The sequence below is a fragment of the Notothenia coriiceps genome, unplaced genomic scaffold, assembly GCF_000735185.1.
Source record: "Notothenia coriiceps isolate Sejong01 unplaced genomic scaffold, NC01 NC01_scaffold00026424, whole genome shotgun sequence".
NCBI lineage: Eukaryota > Metazoa > Chordata > Actinopteri > Perciformes > Nototheniidae > Notothenia > Notothenia coriiceps.
This window is the reverse complement of record NW_011359125.1, coordinates 1838573-1859108: the sequence shown is the minus strand read 5'-3', so window position 1 is coordinate 1859108 and position 20536 is coordinate 1838573. Positions and strand designations below refer to the sequence as shown.

The window sequence follows — 20536 nt, the reverse complement described above, 5'->3', positions numbered from 1 at the left end:
GACACGCTGGAATGTATCCCCCCGCAGGCCACCCCGTTCGAGGAGGCCTTCTGAAAATTTATAACTTCAATTTTCGTAGTTAGACGCACGTGAAACGGTCTCGTCTTTACTTCGTTCTAGATACCTATGTAGAGAGTTGTGGGTATAACGTTTGTCTTGACGATTTGTCTAAATGAAAAAGAAATACGCTATAAAATGTTTAGTGAGGGAATTTGAAATAAAAGAAAAAAAATGACAGTATATTCATAAAAGTATGGACAAAAATTAAATAAGAGAATTAAAAAAAAAAATATTACTAGTATTAATTTGCACCACGGAGCTACCTTTTATTAACACAATGTAATTACCCACTGGTTTTGCAACTGCTGGGTGCACTCTATTGTGACTCTCAGGAAATCGAGTGACTCAGAGAGTCAGACCTGTCCGCTCCTCCTGAGGGAGAGGAGCGCGAGGTGAATCAACAACCTTTTTTTGAGCGTAATAATAAAGGACACGCGCGCACGCGCGCGCGCTCTCTCATTGTTGTCGCTTCGCGCGCGACGGCCACGCGCGCAGAGCGCGCGCGAGCAGCGAGCGTGTGCAGGTGTGTTATTACCCGAAGCAAAGGTGTTGTGTGTCTCGGTCGAAAAGTACTTTGTAAGTCTCTAAGGGTATGCATAATATCATGACCAATATATAATAAAAACTTAGTAGTGAAAGTTTACTACTAAAATAAATAAAAATTATTAGTAAAAAGGGGACCAGAGAACGCGACAAATAAATGCTACTATTTCAAATAATATTCAACTAGATTCCCACGTCGACATTTAGAGTATTATGTTGTAGGAAGATACATTACCTAATGTAGACTTGGATATGCATGAAAACCGTAAGTTTAACTGTATACCTAGTTCCGATATGTATGCGTCAGGTGTGTTAGAACTTGTCACCTATCGGGGGGGGAACCAGCATACGGGGTGGGTGAAAACTTTTGGCTAGGAAGAAAATTGCTAGAATGGTTCCTTAGTCGAGTTGCTTATCACAGGTGGGTGTGACAACCCTTTCAATTGGCTTTTACCTTTCAACATTGTTTGTATATAATTGTTACTTCAAACAATCTGTGTTTGACTGTCCGGAATACTACACACCTGAGTCTTACTCTTTATACTTGCCGAATTGTGACCCAGTAATCCACTTAATGTGTGTACATATCACGTCCCACCCTTATCTACACGCAACACTCCACTGCCACCTCCTTCTCTCTTACACACAACCGGTGACGCCCCAAAGAGGTCTCGTGAGCAAATCGGCACGTCGTTTCAGCACATCACACGTCTGTAAACGTCTGTGAACCAAAATTAGGAGGTGAAAAGAAGAAGCTAATAAGATCACAGCCAAACATTAGGTCCAAAGTCGGGTGGAAGGTAACTGGAAATACAGAAAAACTGTAACTATTCCACGACTAATTTATCCTAGTAACCCAGTGATCGATTCCGATGTAGATAATGACGCCCAACCTTAAAACTGTTTTTTTACCTAAAAACATTTCACTTTAATTTACGTGATCCAGTAGAAAATAAACACAAAAATACATCACATTGTAACGACTATCCGAATACCTGGCCAAACCTACATAACCAGAACTACCGTTACCGAACTACTTATGTGGTATCAGAAGACTCCTCTCAAATACTATGAACAAAATTAAAACTAAGAATTAGTTGTGACGCTACATTAACATATCAAAGTACTACGCCAGTGGTCAGACATTCGAATACTACTATCTCCTCCACGTTCTTCAAGAATTAGTTGCTACATAATTAAAGTCTCATAGAAGGAGGGACTGGGTGACGCAGACATTTCCCTACCTTTCTTCGATCCGATCTAAATAACTTACACGGGTGTAGACTGAGGTCGACTCTCTATGACCTGTAAGGAGCGGTCCACATCCACAACTATAAAAATAGCACTCAACCCCTGCTTACACCTATATGCCGTGAGCTGATTATCGAGCCTTCATTGTAACAGTCGCGGGTACACTGTGTATTTGCGTGGGGATTGTTGCAATAGAAAATTCCACTGTAGCGACCGGTACATTAATGGGAAACCCTAAATGTTTGAGCACCCTCTATTAAACGTCAAGCTACCCCACAGCACCCCAAAATAAATCTCTGGCGCCGCCACTGAGCCTGACTATTTGTGTTGGGGGGGCCCGACTTTTTTTTTCCTCCAAAGGGGGGGCCTGACAGAAAAAGTTTGAGAACGACTGGGTTAAAGTAACATGTCTGATTGCAGTGAGCTTATAGATACTGCGGTGACACTGCTGCTGCATGATGCATAACATGCAGGGAAGAATCAGGAGGGAAGCAATGTTATGGGACCTCCTCACCCACTGGTACCTCCATATCTGTGTCTCTCTGCGGTTTGATGCAGTGATTCACCAGCCACTGATCATACAGTAGGGCACATTTCTTCATCAACAGTCATGAGGTGCATTGCACTGACCGTGGTTGAAGGTGGGCATGTAGAATATGAGGCTGATCCACATGCCCACTAGGACTGTAATTTATAAAGGGAACCTTGCCCGCAGGTGTGCATGCACAATGTTTATAAATCGGATTATTTTTGGCTATGGTGTACACTCAGTACACTCAGTATGGACCCTACGCACTGCTACAAATGACAGTTCCCTTGATTTGAGCTCTTACTCTTTTATAAGTGTGCAATGTCCAGCAGAGATGCATATAATTATATTTTCAGGTACTTATGTTACATGGATGGCATTTACAGAAAATTGCTATGACCGCAGGCAGTATTTGAATGTTTATATAAGTAGATAGACTGAAATTAGATGTATAGTAAGGAATGGATTAGAGCATGTCAGGGAATTCATTTATTTTTAAGTTGTCTAGAATCACTGCAGTTTATTGTCTCAGTCACTGCATGTATCTCATGTGGACACTATGTATGCCTCTGAAGCAACTAAAGCTCAGTGTGGAACTTTATTTGGGAAGCAAACTGACATACAGTATTGCCTTTGAGAAGACGCCAGTTTCTTTTTAAACTACAGCATACTGTCTGCCTTAGGAGAGCAGTTTTGGAGGATGCTGTAGTGAGTGTGGGTATACAGGATTTCTATAACGGGCCTCAACGGACTGCAGCAATGACCCAAAGGGAAACCATTTTAAACAGATGGTTTATTGTCTGGTTCTGTGCCAATCTCTGTTGCCTTTTACTTCCCCTTGTACTGAGCATTTAGAGCATTCATTTGAAGCTAAAAACTGTAGAAAATAAATGGGTGGTTCGAACCAACGACACACTGGAAATAAGATACAAACATAAAACCAGCTACAGGACAAAATAGAGGATTGCGGTGATTAAGACCAAATACTTAAGAATCCAAAAGCTTCTATGAGCAGTAGACTAGAACATCACTAAATATAAAAAACAGAAATACTTAATGGTGTGTTCAAAAGGGAAGCAACATGCCTTAATCACACAAACACAAATGCTTGCCAACAGGCAGTCAGTAGAACCAAGCTTGCAAATATGAAAAGCAACAGGAAAAGTAAAAAGGGAGCTTGACTGGAGCTGGGTTTACACAAAGCATCAGGGAATGCACTTTACAAGGGCAGCAGTGGCAAAGAGGAAAGGGCTGACTGTGAGACATGGCACTGAAGTGATTCTCAGCAGGAGGAAGCTCTGGTGGTGGGGGGGGGGGGGTAGCGCAGAAGGGAAAGAGCCCACAGAGAGACACAGTTACACAGAGCTTCCAGGAAAGAGGAGGGTGTTTTGGAAGTGAAGCGCTGACGTGACTGAAGTTGGGTATGATGCTTGTGGACTGACACAGTTGACAGTGAGGACAGACTTAGTGACGACAATGTTTTTTCATGCTTTTGTATACTGGCTGTTAGTGTGAGTGGGAACTGATCTTTACTCAAAGCCATGTTGGTGTGCCTCTGTTTCGTCCCCATCCTCCCATTTCATCATGGAAATTATTGAGTTGGCTTCTCCACTCTTGCTTTTCCCACAGCTGCACTTTTTTACTGCCTCTATATACTTTACTGAAAGAAAACGAGTGACAATAGGTCTCCCATAGCTGCCTGTTAGTAAGGAAATGTGTAGGTAAGCGGTAAATAACAAGATAGCAGTAAAACAAATATGTGGAGGAGACAGACAATGCAGTAACTTAAAATCCATCTAACCTTAGAGAGACTAATAACAAGGAGGAAAATTACTTTGACATTAAAAGAGACAAATGGAAAGTGCCTAAGATGTAAATAACAGTCAGGAAATTAGTCACAAAGGACTGTTATTAAATATCTGCAGAGGAGCTCCTTGTATTACCTGCAAATCAGCACCCGTTTTCATTTAGACTATGTTTTGAATGGGGGACTTAGTAAATCAGTCATTCCATTGGGGACAGCTAAACCTCTTCAATTTTAGACAACGGTACATTTTCAGAATGCTGCTTTGCAAATATGCTCCTAAGTGAATACCAAACTGAGAGTTGGTTGTATTAGTCCCTAAATGGAAAATGATGTGGGTCCTCTGGCTGGTGGCAACTAGAGGACTTTAAAAATGACCACTGGGGGATACCATCTAGAAATCTACAGAAGCAGTTACAAAGACTGAACATTTCAAGAAATCCAGAGAAATCAAAACAAATCCAGTGACTCACTAACCTAACACTATCTCTTTGTCCAACTGTGCCACCCAGCCCAGCTGTCGCTCTTACTTATTACAGCTCTATGCAGCTGCTGCAGGTGGTGGCTGATGGACACATAGAAACAAACTGACAGGACGGAAGGCAGACAAGCCGTCTCTCCTCATACCTGTGTACTCCAAGTGGTAGCCAGCGGCGGACACACTGATGTCGGACTGGAAGGTCAAGTACAGATTGTTGGACGTGCTGTTCAGCAGTTGGGGAATAGTTGTACCTTTACACCACAAAATACAGATGACAGTTCAAATTCAGATTCATCACCTTCAAAAACACAGTAAGACAGTTTTGTGAAATCATTCTCTATTATTTCACCAGAGGTAAATGCTGGTAGACATAAAACCGTCTTTCAGCAGCAGCAATTTAACCTACATAACCTCGCTAAATGAGTGATGCGGAGTTAATTAGCAGGTACAAATCAAGTGAAAGGATGCCTCACATAATAAAATCAATCACAGGAAAAATAAAATAACAGTCCATTCCAAAGAAAATCTAAATGCAATGCATTTTGGATAATCTGTCATTCATGCCAGGCCTTGTGGGTTGACCAGATCAAATAATTACAAAAGTCTAAATTGTGAATATTGTTACATGAAGGAACAATGATCGCTCAACTAAATGGATAACACATGCTGCCTGATTTACACACTTTAAGGTGTTAACATGTCCCAACAATTGTTTTGGATCTTCAATCAAAGAAGCCAGGCTACCAAAATGTAACAGAAGTATTACCTATAATTCAGACCGTAACATTTGCTAAGCAGTATTCTGGGATCTATCTATATATTCTAGTCGTAGGACTTCTGCAATTTGCATGGAGAGTTTTACATATCATTCATAATCACACTCATCAGTTTGGCCCCATTTAAAATGCCTTAACTTTTCACATTGCACGCTGTCCCTCACAGTGGGGGCTGTAATGTGGAGTTATTAGAATATGTAAAGAGTTTTGCTCCAAAATGAGATATCCACCATTTGAATCCTGGTCTCATGAAGCTGAGATATAGAGGCAGAATTGATTGTGCTCAACCAGTCTCTCTGATACGAAGATCAGGCATCTACATTGATGTGACGCCCTGTTTCTAGTAGGTTAACAGGTTGCAAGAGCACCATTTTCATTAGCACGAGCCCTGAGGCAACACTGCATTTGTAAAACTTCTGGCTATGCAGGGGAGACATTATGAAGATCTCCAATTCAAGATTCAAAGAGACAGGAGTATTGTGTGAAGGGAGAGGGACATTTTTTATTCCTTGACTTCTTTAACTGGTTTTTAGACAGCATTCTTAAAGGACATGCCAAATGTCATCAGATCAATCACCACATCTGTCTGCTGCTGGGTCCCCGTAACATCTGATTGAAATTCAAGAGGAAGACGACACCTAAAATTCAGTTGGATCCGTTTTACCTGAGTAGCTACCAAGCCTTCGAGCGTTGCCATCCACCCCGTCAAAAAAATCCAGCGAATCCCAATTATGTTCTGTGGCGAAGGTCACAACTTGAATCTAAAAGACAAAATATACCGTAATTCAAACGCAGAAGAATACATACATAATATAAATAAAAAGCTGGATAGCAGCTTTTGTTTCCCCTTTTAAAAATCTAAAAAAGTCAGACGATGGATACAAAAAAGAATAATCTAAAACAAAACATATTTTAAACTCTTATCACACGTTATTCTGCATGTGGTCCCTCTTACTTGGATGCCGGCTCCCTCTGGAACAGAGATCTTCCAGGCACAGTTCAGATAGTTGGCGTACGGCTCAGGGTATCCAGGAGAGAGGATAGTGCCTCTGCGCTCACTTAACACCCCGCCACAAGGAACTACACATAGGTATAATGGATAAAGAAAGAGAGAAAGTCAGTTCAGGGTGAAGTCTGCACAGAGGGGTCATCTTAAAAATCATCATGCCACCTGCCAATACATGGCTTTTAAATTAGCGCCTGTAAAATGCCCTTATAAAAATATAATTACCGGGAGTTTTGAGAAAGGTTCTACTTGGTAAAAAATGTAAAACAGCTTCATTTTTGTTTTAAAACCAGATCCTCTTCCACATGACATTATTGTTATTTAATACCTCAGTGGAGGTTTGCATGGAAGCACACTCGCCTCTCGCTCCTTGCAGACATAAACAGTTCAACCCTGATGTTATTTTATCTCTCGCAAGCCACACAAATCCTATCTTACAATTGTGAAAGCTATTCCTCTCAAAGCGCACCTTGTTTCCACACTACCAGGGCCACAGGTAACATATTTATCACACCTCTTGGCTCTCGGTGAATGTTGAATTGGAGTCAGTGGCCAGGCTGTGCTGACATTTTCAGGCACTGTGATATATTTGAGCAGGGTAGAAATCAAAATGAAAAAAGGGCCATAACAGTAACAATTTCTTCATTGCTCTTCCGACAGTGCCAATTGGCCTTGTATCCGAGCAGCTACTTTCCTCAGTGTTTGGCTCCACTTTTTTTCCATTAGGGATTGTGGGAACCCAGTCTTGCAAACCCACGTTCTTAGGATTATTGCACAAATTACACCTATAGAAATGTATTTCTAAAAGAAACAACCATTAGTAGCTGGTGACATTTTGCTCAGCAACATATTTTACAGTATCACTAGAAGAGATTTCTTATCTAGTGTTTTCTCTGGTCTTTCTTGTCGTTGCTTTGCTTCAATCAGCAGATTAAATGCGTTTGTCAGACATATTTTAAGCCATCATATGTATTTCTACAATAATGACCAATACTGTATACTATAAAAGGTGTGGTATTTAACCATTTCCAAGCATAGGTACTAAAATGCTTCCACCTCCCACTCCTAATGCAGGCCAAGTGCTATTCAGATTGAACTGCAGGTTAAAGAATCCACCTAGCATTCGCTGTAATAGTTTCCCTTTAGAAACCTGAGCAAAGCTGTTAAAAAAGGGTAAATTAGGTCCTTCAATTGGTCACAGAGTAGTACAATATGTTCTAACAATGACAAACCAGTTGCTTTTTGTCAGGGACAAGGGTTTACATTACATTACATGTCACTTGTTAGACGCTTTTATACAAAGCCACTTACATACTCAATACTGTGGGCAATCCCCACAGGAGCAATTTGGGGTGAAGTGTCTTGCCCAGGGACACAAGATCCCCTGATCCGAACACCAGCGCACTAGTCCACTGTGCCACACGTTTACCCTGAACATTTCAATGATAATCATTCTTTTCAATTTCAACGGAAAATGGGATAGTTTCGATGCCAAAGACCATAGGAGTCACAGAAAATGAGAGCAAAATGTAATGTGCTACAGGAAAACGTGACTGTCGGACAAGGTAGGAACAAATAAAAACGTGTTCAGCAATCAGCTTCCGACAATGTCAAACTCATCAATATTTTACAGGTTATATCTCCATGATAGAATCGTTTCAAAGTGACTACACTGTTCCTTTTGCTCCGAGTGACACATTAGAGAAGATGACTTTGTACTGTGCCTCACAGCAATCACACAGCAGAGCAATCACACTTTCCTACAACCATGGCCACAGTGTGATGTCATCTTCAGCTAATCATCTAAGAGACCAATGAGAACAGCATGTTTAATTGTTTTGAATTCAGCTCTGCAAATGAGACCTGAAGGTCAATGCCAATGAATATCTAGAGCAGGGGTTCCCAAACTTTTCAGCCCGCGACCCCCAAAATAACAGTGCCAGAGACTGGCGACCCCTGTCAACGGGGTAGGAGGTTAATTAATGTAAAATGTCCGCACTCTCGCGGGAATATCTCCGCATTGGAACAAGCATAAGTTTCACTTTCGATTGCATGATATAGCCCAGCGCAACACCTTCATCACACATGTTGCCACTTGTTTGTACCATTTTCCGACAATTTGTAATCTGTTCTAGAAAAACGATGTGTTTTTTAGGATTTTAAGAAGCATATAGAACAAACAATGGATGTATTTTATGAACATTTATCCATGCTGAAAGTAGATTTAGATGTGTTAGGAGTGAGATAGAGATTATTATCTAATATATATGCATCCAATGAAGCATTGCATGAAGTCTGTTGATGATCAGAGGCTGTTGTTGGGGCTGCATAAAGTTTTTTTAATTTTAGTTTTGTAGGCAGAGCATGCAGGCCTCAGAGAGTTGAACTTGGGCCTGCGACCATAGTTTTACTGTATTTTGTTTTGAAATCCACGGCGGAGGTTTGTGTCGTACAATGCGGTGTATTTTGCATATCTCTCAGTAGCCAACGATCTGTGAGTCTGTTGGCTTGGACATAGACTCCGTAATAAATGTAGTCTACATTTCATAAGAGGTGTAAAACCTGAGAGCATTTTAAATCGCATTTGAACTAAATGGTTATATAATCTGAATTTGTATTTGATTTATTGTGTGAACGAGGCGATGTAGAGAAGGTTAAGCTGTCATTATTAGGCTGTAATTTGTTATACTGTTGGAATGGTAAGCAGGCCTATTGTTTTTGGATATTTGTGGAGTTAGGTGGTCCGTGACTGTTTTTTTATTGGTTAAGTGTCCTTGGTATGAAAAAGTTTGAGAAACACTGCGCTAGTGGATTGTCAAAGGGGGAGGCTCGATGCGGGGAAATTATACAGATGGCTAGTCCGCCCCTGAAAATGTTCTATGCACACGTTATTATTAATAATAATAAATACAAAAATTGATAAAAGAAATTGATAAGAAAAATTAAATTTTCGATTTTTATTTTGTAATCATCTCGCAACCCCCACTTGGGTTGCTTCGAACCTTCATTTCAGAAAGAAAACGACTGAATTTAAGAATAATAAATATACTCCTCTTCTGTTTTGTACTTATTTATACGGCTTGAATTATTCTAGCGTGAGAACAGGATCTTGACAACAGGAAACAGACTCATTCCACAGAGAGACTCAGTATTTTAAAATCATGTAACAGCTCCTTCGAGTCCCCTGAGCTGTCAGTTAATGTAATTGGTCGAGCAAGATTAGAAATCATGACACTCATAAAAGCGTGGAATGCTCCACACCCATCTCAATCTGCGGCAGGCTCATATGTCAGAGTTACTGCAGGTAGACAAGCGTGGGGAGCACACACATTAGGAGACACTATTTAACACCATCTGATAGGCAGAAACTTTTAATTAGAAGTGTTTTAATCAAGAAATCAAAAACGAATCCGCACATTGTGTGTGTACGACATAAGTGTTTTACATCTCATGCACTTATTATGCAATATTTTAGGTATATATTCTTAATGGCTTGCAATACTTGTTTGGTTTTGGGAACCATGCATCTTACAAATGTTATATATAGATACAAGATTAAACTCATATGCCAAATATGCAGTCAAAAACTGTCTTTTGTTAATCTTATTATCTTGTTTACAGTATATCAATGTTTCCCGTTATCTTACCTCTTTCTTAATTATAAGCTGTAGAGTTTAACAGTTTATTCTAAATGCAAACTTAAAGCTTTCTTTGANTTGAACACCCTACTAGTATACTTTTTCATGATATTCTAATATTTAGAGATAGGATATTTGAGTTTTCTTAAGCTGTATGCCATAATCAGCAATATTAAAATAATAAAAGGCTTGCAATATTTCAGTTGATTTGTAATGAATCCAGAATGTATGTACATTTTGTTTTTTTAATTGCATTACAGAAAATAAAGAACTTTATCACAATATTCTAATTTTCTGAGACAGTCCTGTATATACAAGATTAAACTCATATGCCAAATATGCAGTCAAAAACTGTCTTTTGTTAATCTTATTATCTTGTTTACAGTATATCAATGTTTCCCGTTATCTTACCTCTTTCTTAATTATAAGCTGTAGAGTTTAACAGTTTATTCTAAATGCAAACTTAAAGCTTTCTTTGAATCATTAAGCATCAAAGCAAACACCCCTGCCAAAGTGTCAAAGTTAGTTTGCTTCAAGACAGACAAGCAAGACCTTTGACAAAGTCAACTATCCCAAGATAGTTTAGGACGTCTAATTTCAATTTAACGTGGAGAAAATGTGACTGCTCCCTTTCTCAGGGTAAAAGTATGTTTTGGTTAGTTCTTAAAGAATGACCAATATAAGCCAGTATGTCAAACCTATTATGGATAAGTGAGCAAAATGGATATGATAAGGTATGATGACAAAATGTTTTATATATTTACAAAACACAAATTTCCTTTTGTATGATGTTGTAAGGTTTTAGAGAGATGGGTGGTGGAAAGTTTATTTTTTATTATTTTAAATCCAATTTGTTGTTCTAGAATTTGTATTGCTTACTTCCTTAATAAAATAAACATGAGTGCTATAAATACACTTTTCACACTGGCAATAATTTCCACTTTTAATACAGAAGCTAAAACTCCTAAAAGCATCATGACCTAGACAGGTTGCTACAAAGAGGCACTCTGGCCTGGCCTTAACACACACCCCCAGACTGAGACACTTTAATTGGTCTTTGGAGGCCATTTCAAAACAAGAATCAACTGTTTAAAATAAGCCCAGTGTGAGCTGTTTACGTGTTGCCACCTTCGGAAAAGTGTTTAAGCCAACAGAGAAATCAATTATGTGGACACACTCGCTATGAATCATGACTATCTGTGCAGTCGTGATGTTCTGTAGTGATTTAGTTTGTGTAACATTCAGCTACTTTGCACTCATCAATGCTCATCTGCTGTATCAGTATTTACCATTGCATTGCTTTAAGTGTAGCCTATAAAATATCCTTATTCTTTCCCATCATCTGTTGGTGACATATGCAGATGTTTAAAGAGTTTGCATCCTACACCTGAACCTGAAAAAATAAGAAATCACCTAATTTAATTCAATATTCAGAACTCACGGTAACTAATCATACTCCACCGGGAAAGAAACAAACATCAATTTATTCAAATCAACTTTCTTCGTTAAGATTTAACAGAGGCCACACAAACGCATCCATTCAGGCGCAGCTAATTAAATCACGATAGAGCTTTGTGTTAACACAAATAAATAAAAAAACCTTAGCGCACTAGCCTTGTATTTGTGAAATCGAGAGCGAAACAAGTGTCGCCTGAGGATCCGGGTCAATCAGAGCTGGAGAAGGAGCTGAAAAGATATCTTCTATAACACAGGTGCCTCACAGGAGAACAGTGTCTTATGCCTTCATATCCCATAAAGAGGGCTTAAGTACAGTAATTGAGCATAGTGTTTTCGTGAAGATTTCATGAAACTATATCCATTATTCTGGACGAGTACACTGCCGCTGGGGGTGATGCTACAGCCAGATCCAATCTCAAGATAAAAATCACTGTGTTTAAAATGGAACCGCGCGTGCCACTGCTATTCCCTCAACACTTGGCAGTAAACTCGGATGAACCCTGGATTGAAATCTTCTGAACTCACCGACTAGGACTATTTGCTGGCTGGCACAAGGCCTGACTTCAATAGGTTTTTCCTACTTCAGCTGCAGTTCTTTATGTTCCCATGAGACATGTGGGAGTCTCTGGGAGACCGAGTGCACGGTCCTTTGCATGTTCGGATAACAGCATGTGCAGACAAGGCACGTAAATCTGTTCATGTGTATGGATGTGTGCATATGTATGCCGGTACATTTAAGTGTACATGGTTCTGTATATGCTAGCCAAAAAGCCATGCAGAGAGATACCGGTCCATTCAGTAGACGGTCCACACCTTGCACGGACCATCCAGTGCTACTGGATCATGAATTATTCCCTGTACCTTTTGTGTATGTTAAAAATAAAAACGCCGTCTGGTTCCTGTGTACTTGGCATTTTGTATGTAAAACAATCTCATCACTGATATATATGTGTGCCACTGTTGCACCATTGCTCTCTGTTAATGAGTGCGGAGAGATGTGTAACTGTATCTCAATGTATTGTGCATAATCCAGATTCGTAAAAATCAAATGTTGAAAAAGGCAGTTTTTTCAACTCATGAAACAAAACATTTCAAACATTATGCATTATTATCCGTGTACACATTTACAGATGTGTGTACTCATTTATACTAGTACGGTAGATACAATAGTACCCAGTAAGTTCAGGGAAATATTAGCATTAATTTGTGTTCCTAACAACTCCTTGTGAAAATATATCTCTGTTCACAAGCAACTATAGTAGCTAACTTTTTCTGTTTTTTAATGAGTAGGTAGTGAACCATTTAAAAAAAAAAAGTGTTTTCACTGAAAACAACTGGCTGCTATTGTGATAAACAATTCTGAGAGCCATGGGAGCGCATCATTACGGACAAGTTAAGGACAATGAGCAAAACAATGAGCTGAAACTAGCTATACAAATCAGTCAAATCAAGGGGAGCTGAAGATAGAGCGAAGTAGTTTGCTGAGCTTCATAAAGTCAGGATTTATCGCAGGGTATTGTTTGTATCTGATAAACTAGTGACTCAGTGTATTAATGCATAATGCATGCACACAATGCCTGTATAATGCATCATGAAAGTAAACCTTTATGACGTGTTATATTATCTGATCACATTGATTATTTGTTTTGCAGTTACTAATGTTTTGACCACCTTGATTAACATATGGAATTCCAGTTTATTAGAAACACCTTCTATTGCAGGTCTGTTTTATTGAATTGCATTACATAATAAATTGTTAACTGAGTTTATGCAGTGCATAGGGAGATGTGGGCTACTTAGAAAAAGAACCCGAGAGTGTTGAGTGTTGGACATATTCACTCTATGCCAGTTATTTTCCCATTTGTCTGGAGAGGTACCGGAACAGAAATCCCTTGTCTGAAAAGAAAATTGATGTTACACTTTGTTGTTCTGTTTGTCCTTGTGTTTTGCTTGTTGTCTGAACTGTCTGGCCATAGATTGGCATTAGGATTTATAATGAGTAGAAAAAACAGACACCAACTTGTCAGACACCTGCTGCATCTTATTGAATCTGTGTGTCAGTGTTTGAGTGTGTGCATGCAGGGGGTGCGGCGAGTGTTTGGAGGATGAGGAAGCTTACCGACACATGTGGGCACAGTGCCGTTCCACTGGGCCAGGGCACTGGGCACGGCCTCACACCTGATGGCGTTGGAACCGTGCAGCGTGTAGCCTGGATTGCATTCAAACAGCACCACCATACCGATGCCAAAGTCGTTCCCTATCCGCTTTCCAAACCGGGGCTCAGGGACCGAGCTACACTGAGACGCGCTTGTCCTGGGGACAGCTACAGAAGAGGGGAGGAAGTGAGTATGAGAGAAAGAAAGACAAAGAGAGGTGGGTGGGCGTGGTAGGGAGAAAGGCAACAGGAGAATGAGAGATGGCAAGACAAAGCAGGCAGGGAGGAATCTTGAAGCCCTTGTGAATATCCTTGCACGTCATTAGTCTCTCCCGTGGTCGTGCCAGGATGGGATGTTTGACTCCATATCATCCTGCTCTGCTCAGCCATGCCTAGCCGCAGCCAATGGCACTCTGCTGCAAAGCCCTTTCGGTGATGAGTGCAAGGCTAAAGTATCTTTCTTTTCCAAAAGCAAGCAAACACACTCAATGCACCAAATAAGATTCCCCATCAGAATTCTGCAAACGTATAAGAAAAAGCAGCCTTACCTTGGTAGACAAAGTGAAATCCTTTGGCTGTTTCTGTTCCATTTGTGGTAAACTTGAGTGTAATCTTGTTTCCTGAACTCAAAGGGAGCGTCTCTCCTAAAATACAGAATCAAAAGAAGTATTATCGACTCTTTAAGAAGAAGCTGTCAACAGATAATAGTTGCACTCACTTACACATAATGGACAATTTATAAACACAAGCTCTGCATGACCTCATTAACTGTTAAATTAATCAGGGCAAAAGAGTGAGAATATTGATTCAGTTATGTGTAACATGTCAGTATGATTTAGTTTTGAGTCTAATCTGATCTACAATATATCTTCAATGTTATTGCTAGAATTGACTGACCTGATTATTTTTCTTTTTTTACTGTGTCACAGTGTAATCAAGAAGAATATGACAATAAATTACAGCAGCTGGTTTTCCTTTTGTTATTTTGTATTGGGATCCTAGTAGTTAATTCTGTTGTAATCACAATGTATTATGTATCATCATTGTTTCATTATCATCATCATCATAACAGAAATGTAGGAAGGGAAACAAATTGTTATACTCGGCATCATTAAGCTGGTAGAATTTTTGATTTGTCTGAAAAAAAGTGTAATTTGATTAGAATTGAGCTGAGGGAAGAATGTGCTTTCTTGCCTGCAGAACAAAATTCTGTTCTTGACAGAACTACTCAGACTTATGAGTCAAAAACAACATGGCATTACCAGGGCATTACGCTTAAGGGTTCCAAAGGTAGGGCTGCTCAATTAATCGTATTTTAATCGCAATTACGATATTGGCTTGCAACGATTATGAAAACAACACAATCAAAATAAAACGATTATTTATTTGGAATTTTTTTTGGGTTTTTCAGTTGAATTATACTTTAAGTTCAGGGTAATCAACTGTTAAAAACATACTGTTCAAATGTTTCGTTTCAATAAATGGATGTTTTCCAAGTAAATGGATAATCGTTTTTAATACTCGTGATATCAATTATTGACCCAAATAATCGAGATAACGATTTTTGCCATAATCAAGCAGCCCTATCCAAAGGTATGTTTTTTTTTACCTGAGTGTGACCCATGTATAGAGGAAAGGAGGGCTGAATCTGGGGAGGATCCATCGTAGATCTCGACCACATCACTGTTCAAAGTCTGGAATACCACAAACTGCCCAAACAGCACTGCAAAGAACGAAGGGGATAGAAAACATGAATGTGGTAAACAAAAATGACAAGTCGAAATGCAGCCCATTCACTGGGGCTTGTATTCTCCCTGATAGGAAATGATCAGGGAAGCTGGTGATAATAAATGTTTTATCGTTTCCAATAATCTTTCAAGAGTCTGGCTGCTGCTTTGAATAGTTGACATGTTGAACCAGGCAGTAACACAGAGGTTAATGCTGTTTTGACTGGAATACTTCCTTTCGCTTAAGGGTCATGTATCCGAGCTAATTTGCATGCGCCTCTCCCCAGATGGGCACCATGAACAGATTTCAACCCAACAAATTAGTCATAACACTTAGACTTTAAATAGGCTAAAACTTGATTAAAAAAATTCATGAAGTGCAGGAGTGGCCAACACGCGGCTCTCGAGCCGAATGCGGTTCTTTGCCCAGTCTCAGTTCATATCGAATTTTTGCGCATATGTATCCCAGTTCACAAAGGCTTACAACAAACAAGTTCCAGCCCAATTGTTGCACAGAGTTTTCAACAAAGACGTGCTTCAGCCAATCAGAATGCAGATCCTGCAGTACTGGAGGCGGGCATTACTGCACTCGCGATAGTGAAGGGAGAGATCTGCTTCCGATCGGCAGAAATATAACTCGGATAAAACCGTAATAACTCAATATAAATGTTGTCAAAACAAAACGGTAACAATTTGCAGTTGTGTATGTGAGAAGGCCTGCTCCCGGAAAACTGGCAACTGACACAGAAGGACTCCCGAATTTGGTGATTCGCGGTAAAGAAATAAACAAGAGAGAGAGAGTGCATCTCTGTCAGCAGAGCTTCTGTCAGTCAGAGGGTACAAGTTGAGATGTCATGTGAGGAGAATTAACTAAAATACACTTCAATTATTTACATTTTTAAACAACCGTCATGAATCTGTGTGTGAGATACAGACAGAGAGAAACAAGTCCAGACCATTTTTATTAAATTATTAACAAAAATCGCAAATATGCCCTTTCATGCATTTGAGCCCCTTCCACATCCTCTGCACGTTTCAAAGAAGCAACATGCATAGTATGATAACAACTTTTTTCAAATGTTTTGAACTGAGAGTTTGTGTGTGAGACACAATATCAATGGTTGACTATAACTGGCCTCTGGTCTTAATACTGGTAGGAGAGGTTTAAGTCCATTTCTGTCAACATCATTGGACTGTGACATTTATAGGAAATCTGGCTGAGCAGAGGTATGTGTTTCTGTGAGAGGGTGTGTGTGTCTATGGGAGGGTGTGTCTTTGAGTTTGTCTATGGGAGGGTGTGTCTGTGTGTCAATTATTGTACATTTTTAGATTTTCATGTTGTATGTTTGAGAAATAGAGAGGGGCACATAGAGGAAGAAAGTGAGGGAGAACACAGAAAGGCTGAGAGCAAAAGAGAGAGAGAGAGGTCGGGGGACATACACCCAGCATGTGTGCCTGTGTGTATGATGTGGCTCTTTGCAGTAACACATTCAAATGATTGGCTCTTTACATCTGACTGGTTGGCCACCCCTGTATTAGTGCAAATCCATTCAAGGAATTATAGTTACAAAAGAAAATTGGCATATGTTGGGACACTAAACAATAAGGCAGTGCAGTAGTTTCTGTGATTTGAAAGAACATATACAAGAAGTATAACATATAATATACATTTTATGACTGTTATTTGCATGTGTGAGGCAGTTAGATAATCTGGGGTTCAGATACTGTATACGGGGGATAAGGGGAAATTAATTACATTTTTGTATCCTTTTAGAGAAATCTTGTCCACCAATTAATCAGGTAGGGTACCTAATGTCACCGCTCTTGTGATTAAAATGTATATTAAAAAAATCATATTTTTGCGAAAATAATATTGTAATATTTACCTCCTACAACAGATGTCAAATAAATGTTAGTATAGAATAGTTCCAATATAACCAGCAGGTTATTTCTTTGATTTTGTAAACCTGTTTATCCATATGTCATAACACCAAGCTTTGTCCTCAAAATGTCCAAATAAATTCACTTAAATGAGAAATAATCCAAGAGTCCAGTAAGTAATCAACAGCTACAATACATACAGTATCTGGTGCTTCCAGGACAGTATATTTTTTATAGGTCACCATTTCCTCAAGCAAAGTATTATTTGCTCACCTGCTGCAAACCATGATGTGACATTATCTTAACAACCAATAATATGGTAGTCCCTTGAACGTTGTACCCATCATTTGTATGCCATGGCATTTAACATGTGGAGAATAACCTTTACAGAAAACAACGGTGCAACACAGAGTCAAACTGAAGTCATATTTGGTCATCCCTCTTTGCAATCATAGATAATTTTGGCATTATATTAAAAATAAATATGGAAAGAAAGTCTTTAGTCTTCTCAGAAATGCTCCATTTCCTTTCAGCTGCTTGAGGGAACTTTTAGTGAGTGGTTGATTGACAGCAGCTGTGAGGCTGAGCCCCAGCAGGAGAACTAAAAGAAAAGTAAACAATCTTGTGCTGTAGCTTCCGTATCATGGGAATACATTGGGTTGTTTTGGGTATTGAAGGGTAAGAACCACACCAGCATCTAAGGTAACATTTGCAGGGCGCTTTACAATGTGCAGCATGTAATTAGCTATAGCATGCAAATGAAAGTTGCCAATGCAAGTTTCTTCTTCTTTGCTTGGGAGTTTGTTGAACAAGCTAAGGCTTGGGACAAGACGTTCCTAAACCTAATCTCTGTTAGTTTTCCAAACAAAAGCAATAAGATTGTCTGCTGGGCAAAACTAGGGGGCACAACAACAAATATCAACTACAAAACACCTTCCTTTTTGGTGTTATTCTTTTCTTCAGAAGAACAGAGGAAAATGATTTCCACAGTACTCATGTTACTAGGTACAGCCATCAAGCCAATAACGTCATGGTGTGTGAACTGCACAAAGAGGGCATCTGGACAATGTCTTTGTAGAGTCTGACCTTTAATTCAAATAAACTTCTATAATTTATGTTATGTGAGAACATCATCATTTATCACAAAGGAAATAATTCATTCTTATCTTCATTTAACTAACTAACAGCGAATTTATGATAATTAATCTGGAAGGATCTCAATTATTTCCTGCATGAATATTTCCAATCAAGCATTCCTGATTGTATCGATGTGTACACAACCTTGAAAATAATCAGCTCTGTCTCTAACCAAATGAATAGACATAGTCGACTGGATTACTACTACCGTGATAACATGTAGGTTGTTGTCTGTTCTGTTGTGCATGCCAATGTGCTTAGTAGTACTGTACTCTACTGTATGTTGGTGCATTACAAAAAAAGTACTTCTTACTAACTGCTTCTCCCTCACCTTCGACTCTTTGAGAATTGGTGTTTACACATGTTTTAACATTTAGCTGGGGTCAGCATGTCATTGTGTCCCTGGGCAAGACACTTCACCCCAAATTGCTCCTGTGGGGATTGCCCACAGTATTGAGTATGTAAGTCGCTTTGGATAAAAGCGTCTAACAAGTAACATGTAATGTAATGTAGCTCATTAGCACGCTCACCATGTTTTTTCCCAAACGCCAGCTTATATTGGTCTCCAATCAGACAACAACAGTTGGATGTTAAATGAGGCGATGTACAGGACACGACAGGCTTCTCCTACAGTTTAGGCAAACCCCCATCACATCACCAAGGTAACTGACCATACACTCTGCCATCCCTATCATATGGAAAATCTTTCACGTCCAACCTGCAGCTCAGGCTCCAGGCACTGAGTTGGTTGTGTTCAGCTACGAGCTAGAAAAAAAAGAAAACAAATCTAAAACATAAGATGTATTTCCTAAGGGAACAAGGTTAGGAAAATAAAATAATTTAAAAAACTGATATTTAAACCCTTAAACAAAATTTAATTCCCAAATGCATCCGGTGTGTTAGACACACTATTCAGAAAAGCATTCAGAAAAGCAAGATTTCATCTCATAATTACTAATGTGTTGCATCAGCAAACATTAACCTTGAAAAATGATTATGCTTAGACTTTCACTACTTTAATATCACAAATAATAGTAACACTTTTTAAAATGTTTGTAAATTAGAAGTAATTATAATAACATTATAACTAATACAAATGCTAGAAGTTACTGTAAACACAACTGAATTAAAAGTGTCATCAAAATAAAGTAACAGGTTTACTGTCCAACTAGTTAAAGTAGCCACTCTCGTTGGTATAAATGCAGGTTAACTATAATTGGATCAAAATGTGAGGAGCAGACTTCCAATGACCAAAACTGCTAGTAATAGCTCTCGCCAATGTGTTAGCTACATCTGCATGCCCAAAGGCAAAATACAAAAGACCCTCATGAAAAGGTGTAAACAACACACTGGTAACAGAGGCAATTGCTAAAAGGTAAAAAATGGCAGCATATGTTTTGTCCTTCTGGCTATGAATTATGGAGCAGCTTCCTGTCGTCTTCACTTAAGCAGTGGCAGTTGGGCTCTCCTCTGGCATGTAGCCTCGCAGTACAGCACTGTAAAACTCTTATACCAGCCACATAACTAAGATGGACACCGCAAGAGAGAGAGAGTAAGAGGTAGAGTAAGAAACAAAACTGAGAGGCAAAGCACCCCTAACAGCCAGTGGAGGCAATTCTACAATGGGCGATTGAGCTGATCACAAAGCAAACAACTAAATTCAGGGATCAATTCTTGTCATTCTGCAAAAAATGTGTTTATAAAAAAGGTGCCTTTAAAATGACTGAACTCACAATGGCCAAAGTCAAATGACAACCTGCACACATGTTTGGACACAAGAAAGGTGAACTCACACAGAGCAGCACAGGAATAAATGTTTCTTTATCTGTTGAATAGTGAGGCTGCCTATGGCTGAACCAGGGTCTGAATAAGAGATGATTTTCCCCTTAGGGACGGCTCACTGCTGTGGTATTAGCATACCAACACCGTGCTGTGTTTAATAGGCTGCTCTCCCCTGCTTTGTGAACACACACGCACACACACACACACACAAACACACACACAAGTCCTTGGGTGGGAAATGAGTGCAGATTAACAGGAAGAGGAAATGGCAGTATAAACAGTCGGCAGGCATCTCATTATAAAGGATC

The 20536-nt window shown here is 39.4% G+C and overlaps 1 protein-coding gene across 1 annotated transcript in view; it reads right to left on the bottom strand.

Moving 5' to 3' along the window:
• The window catches only part of LOC104957131 (CUB and sushi domain-containing protein 3-like), a 196504-nt gene that overhangs the window by 126603 nt on the left and 49365 nt on the right, over window positions 1–20536 (bottom strand). Inside the window, 6 exon segments of the mRNA XM_010784744.1 lie at window positions 4815–4919; window positions 6109–6205; window positions 6400–6524; window positions 13666–13869; window positions 14250–14345; window positions 15311–15424. Of these exon segments, the coding sequence (XP_010783046.1) occupies window positions 4815–4919; window positions 6109–6205; window positions 6400–6524; window positions 13666–13869; window positions 14250–14345; window positions 15311–15424 (741 nt within the window).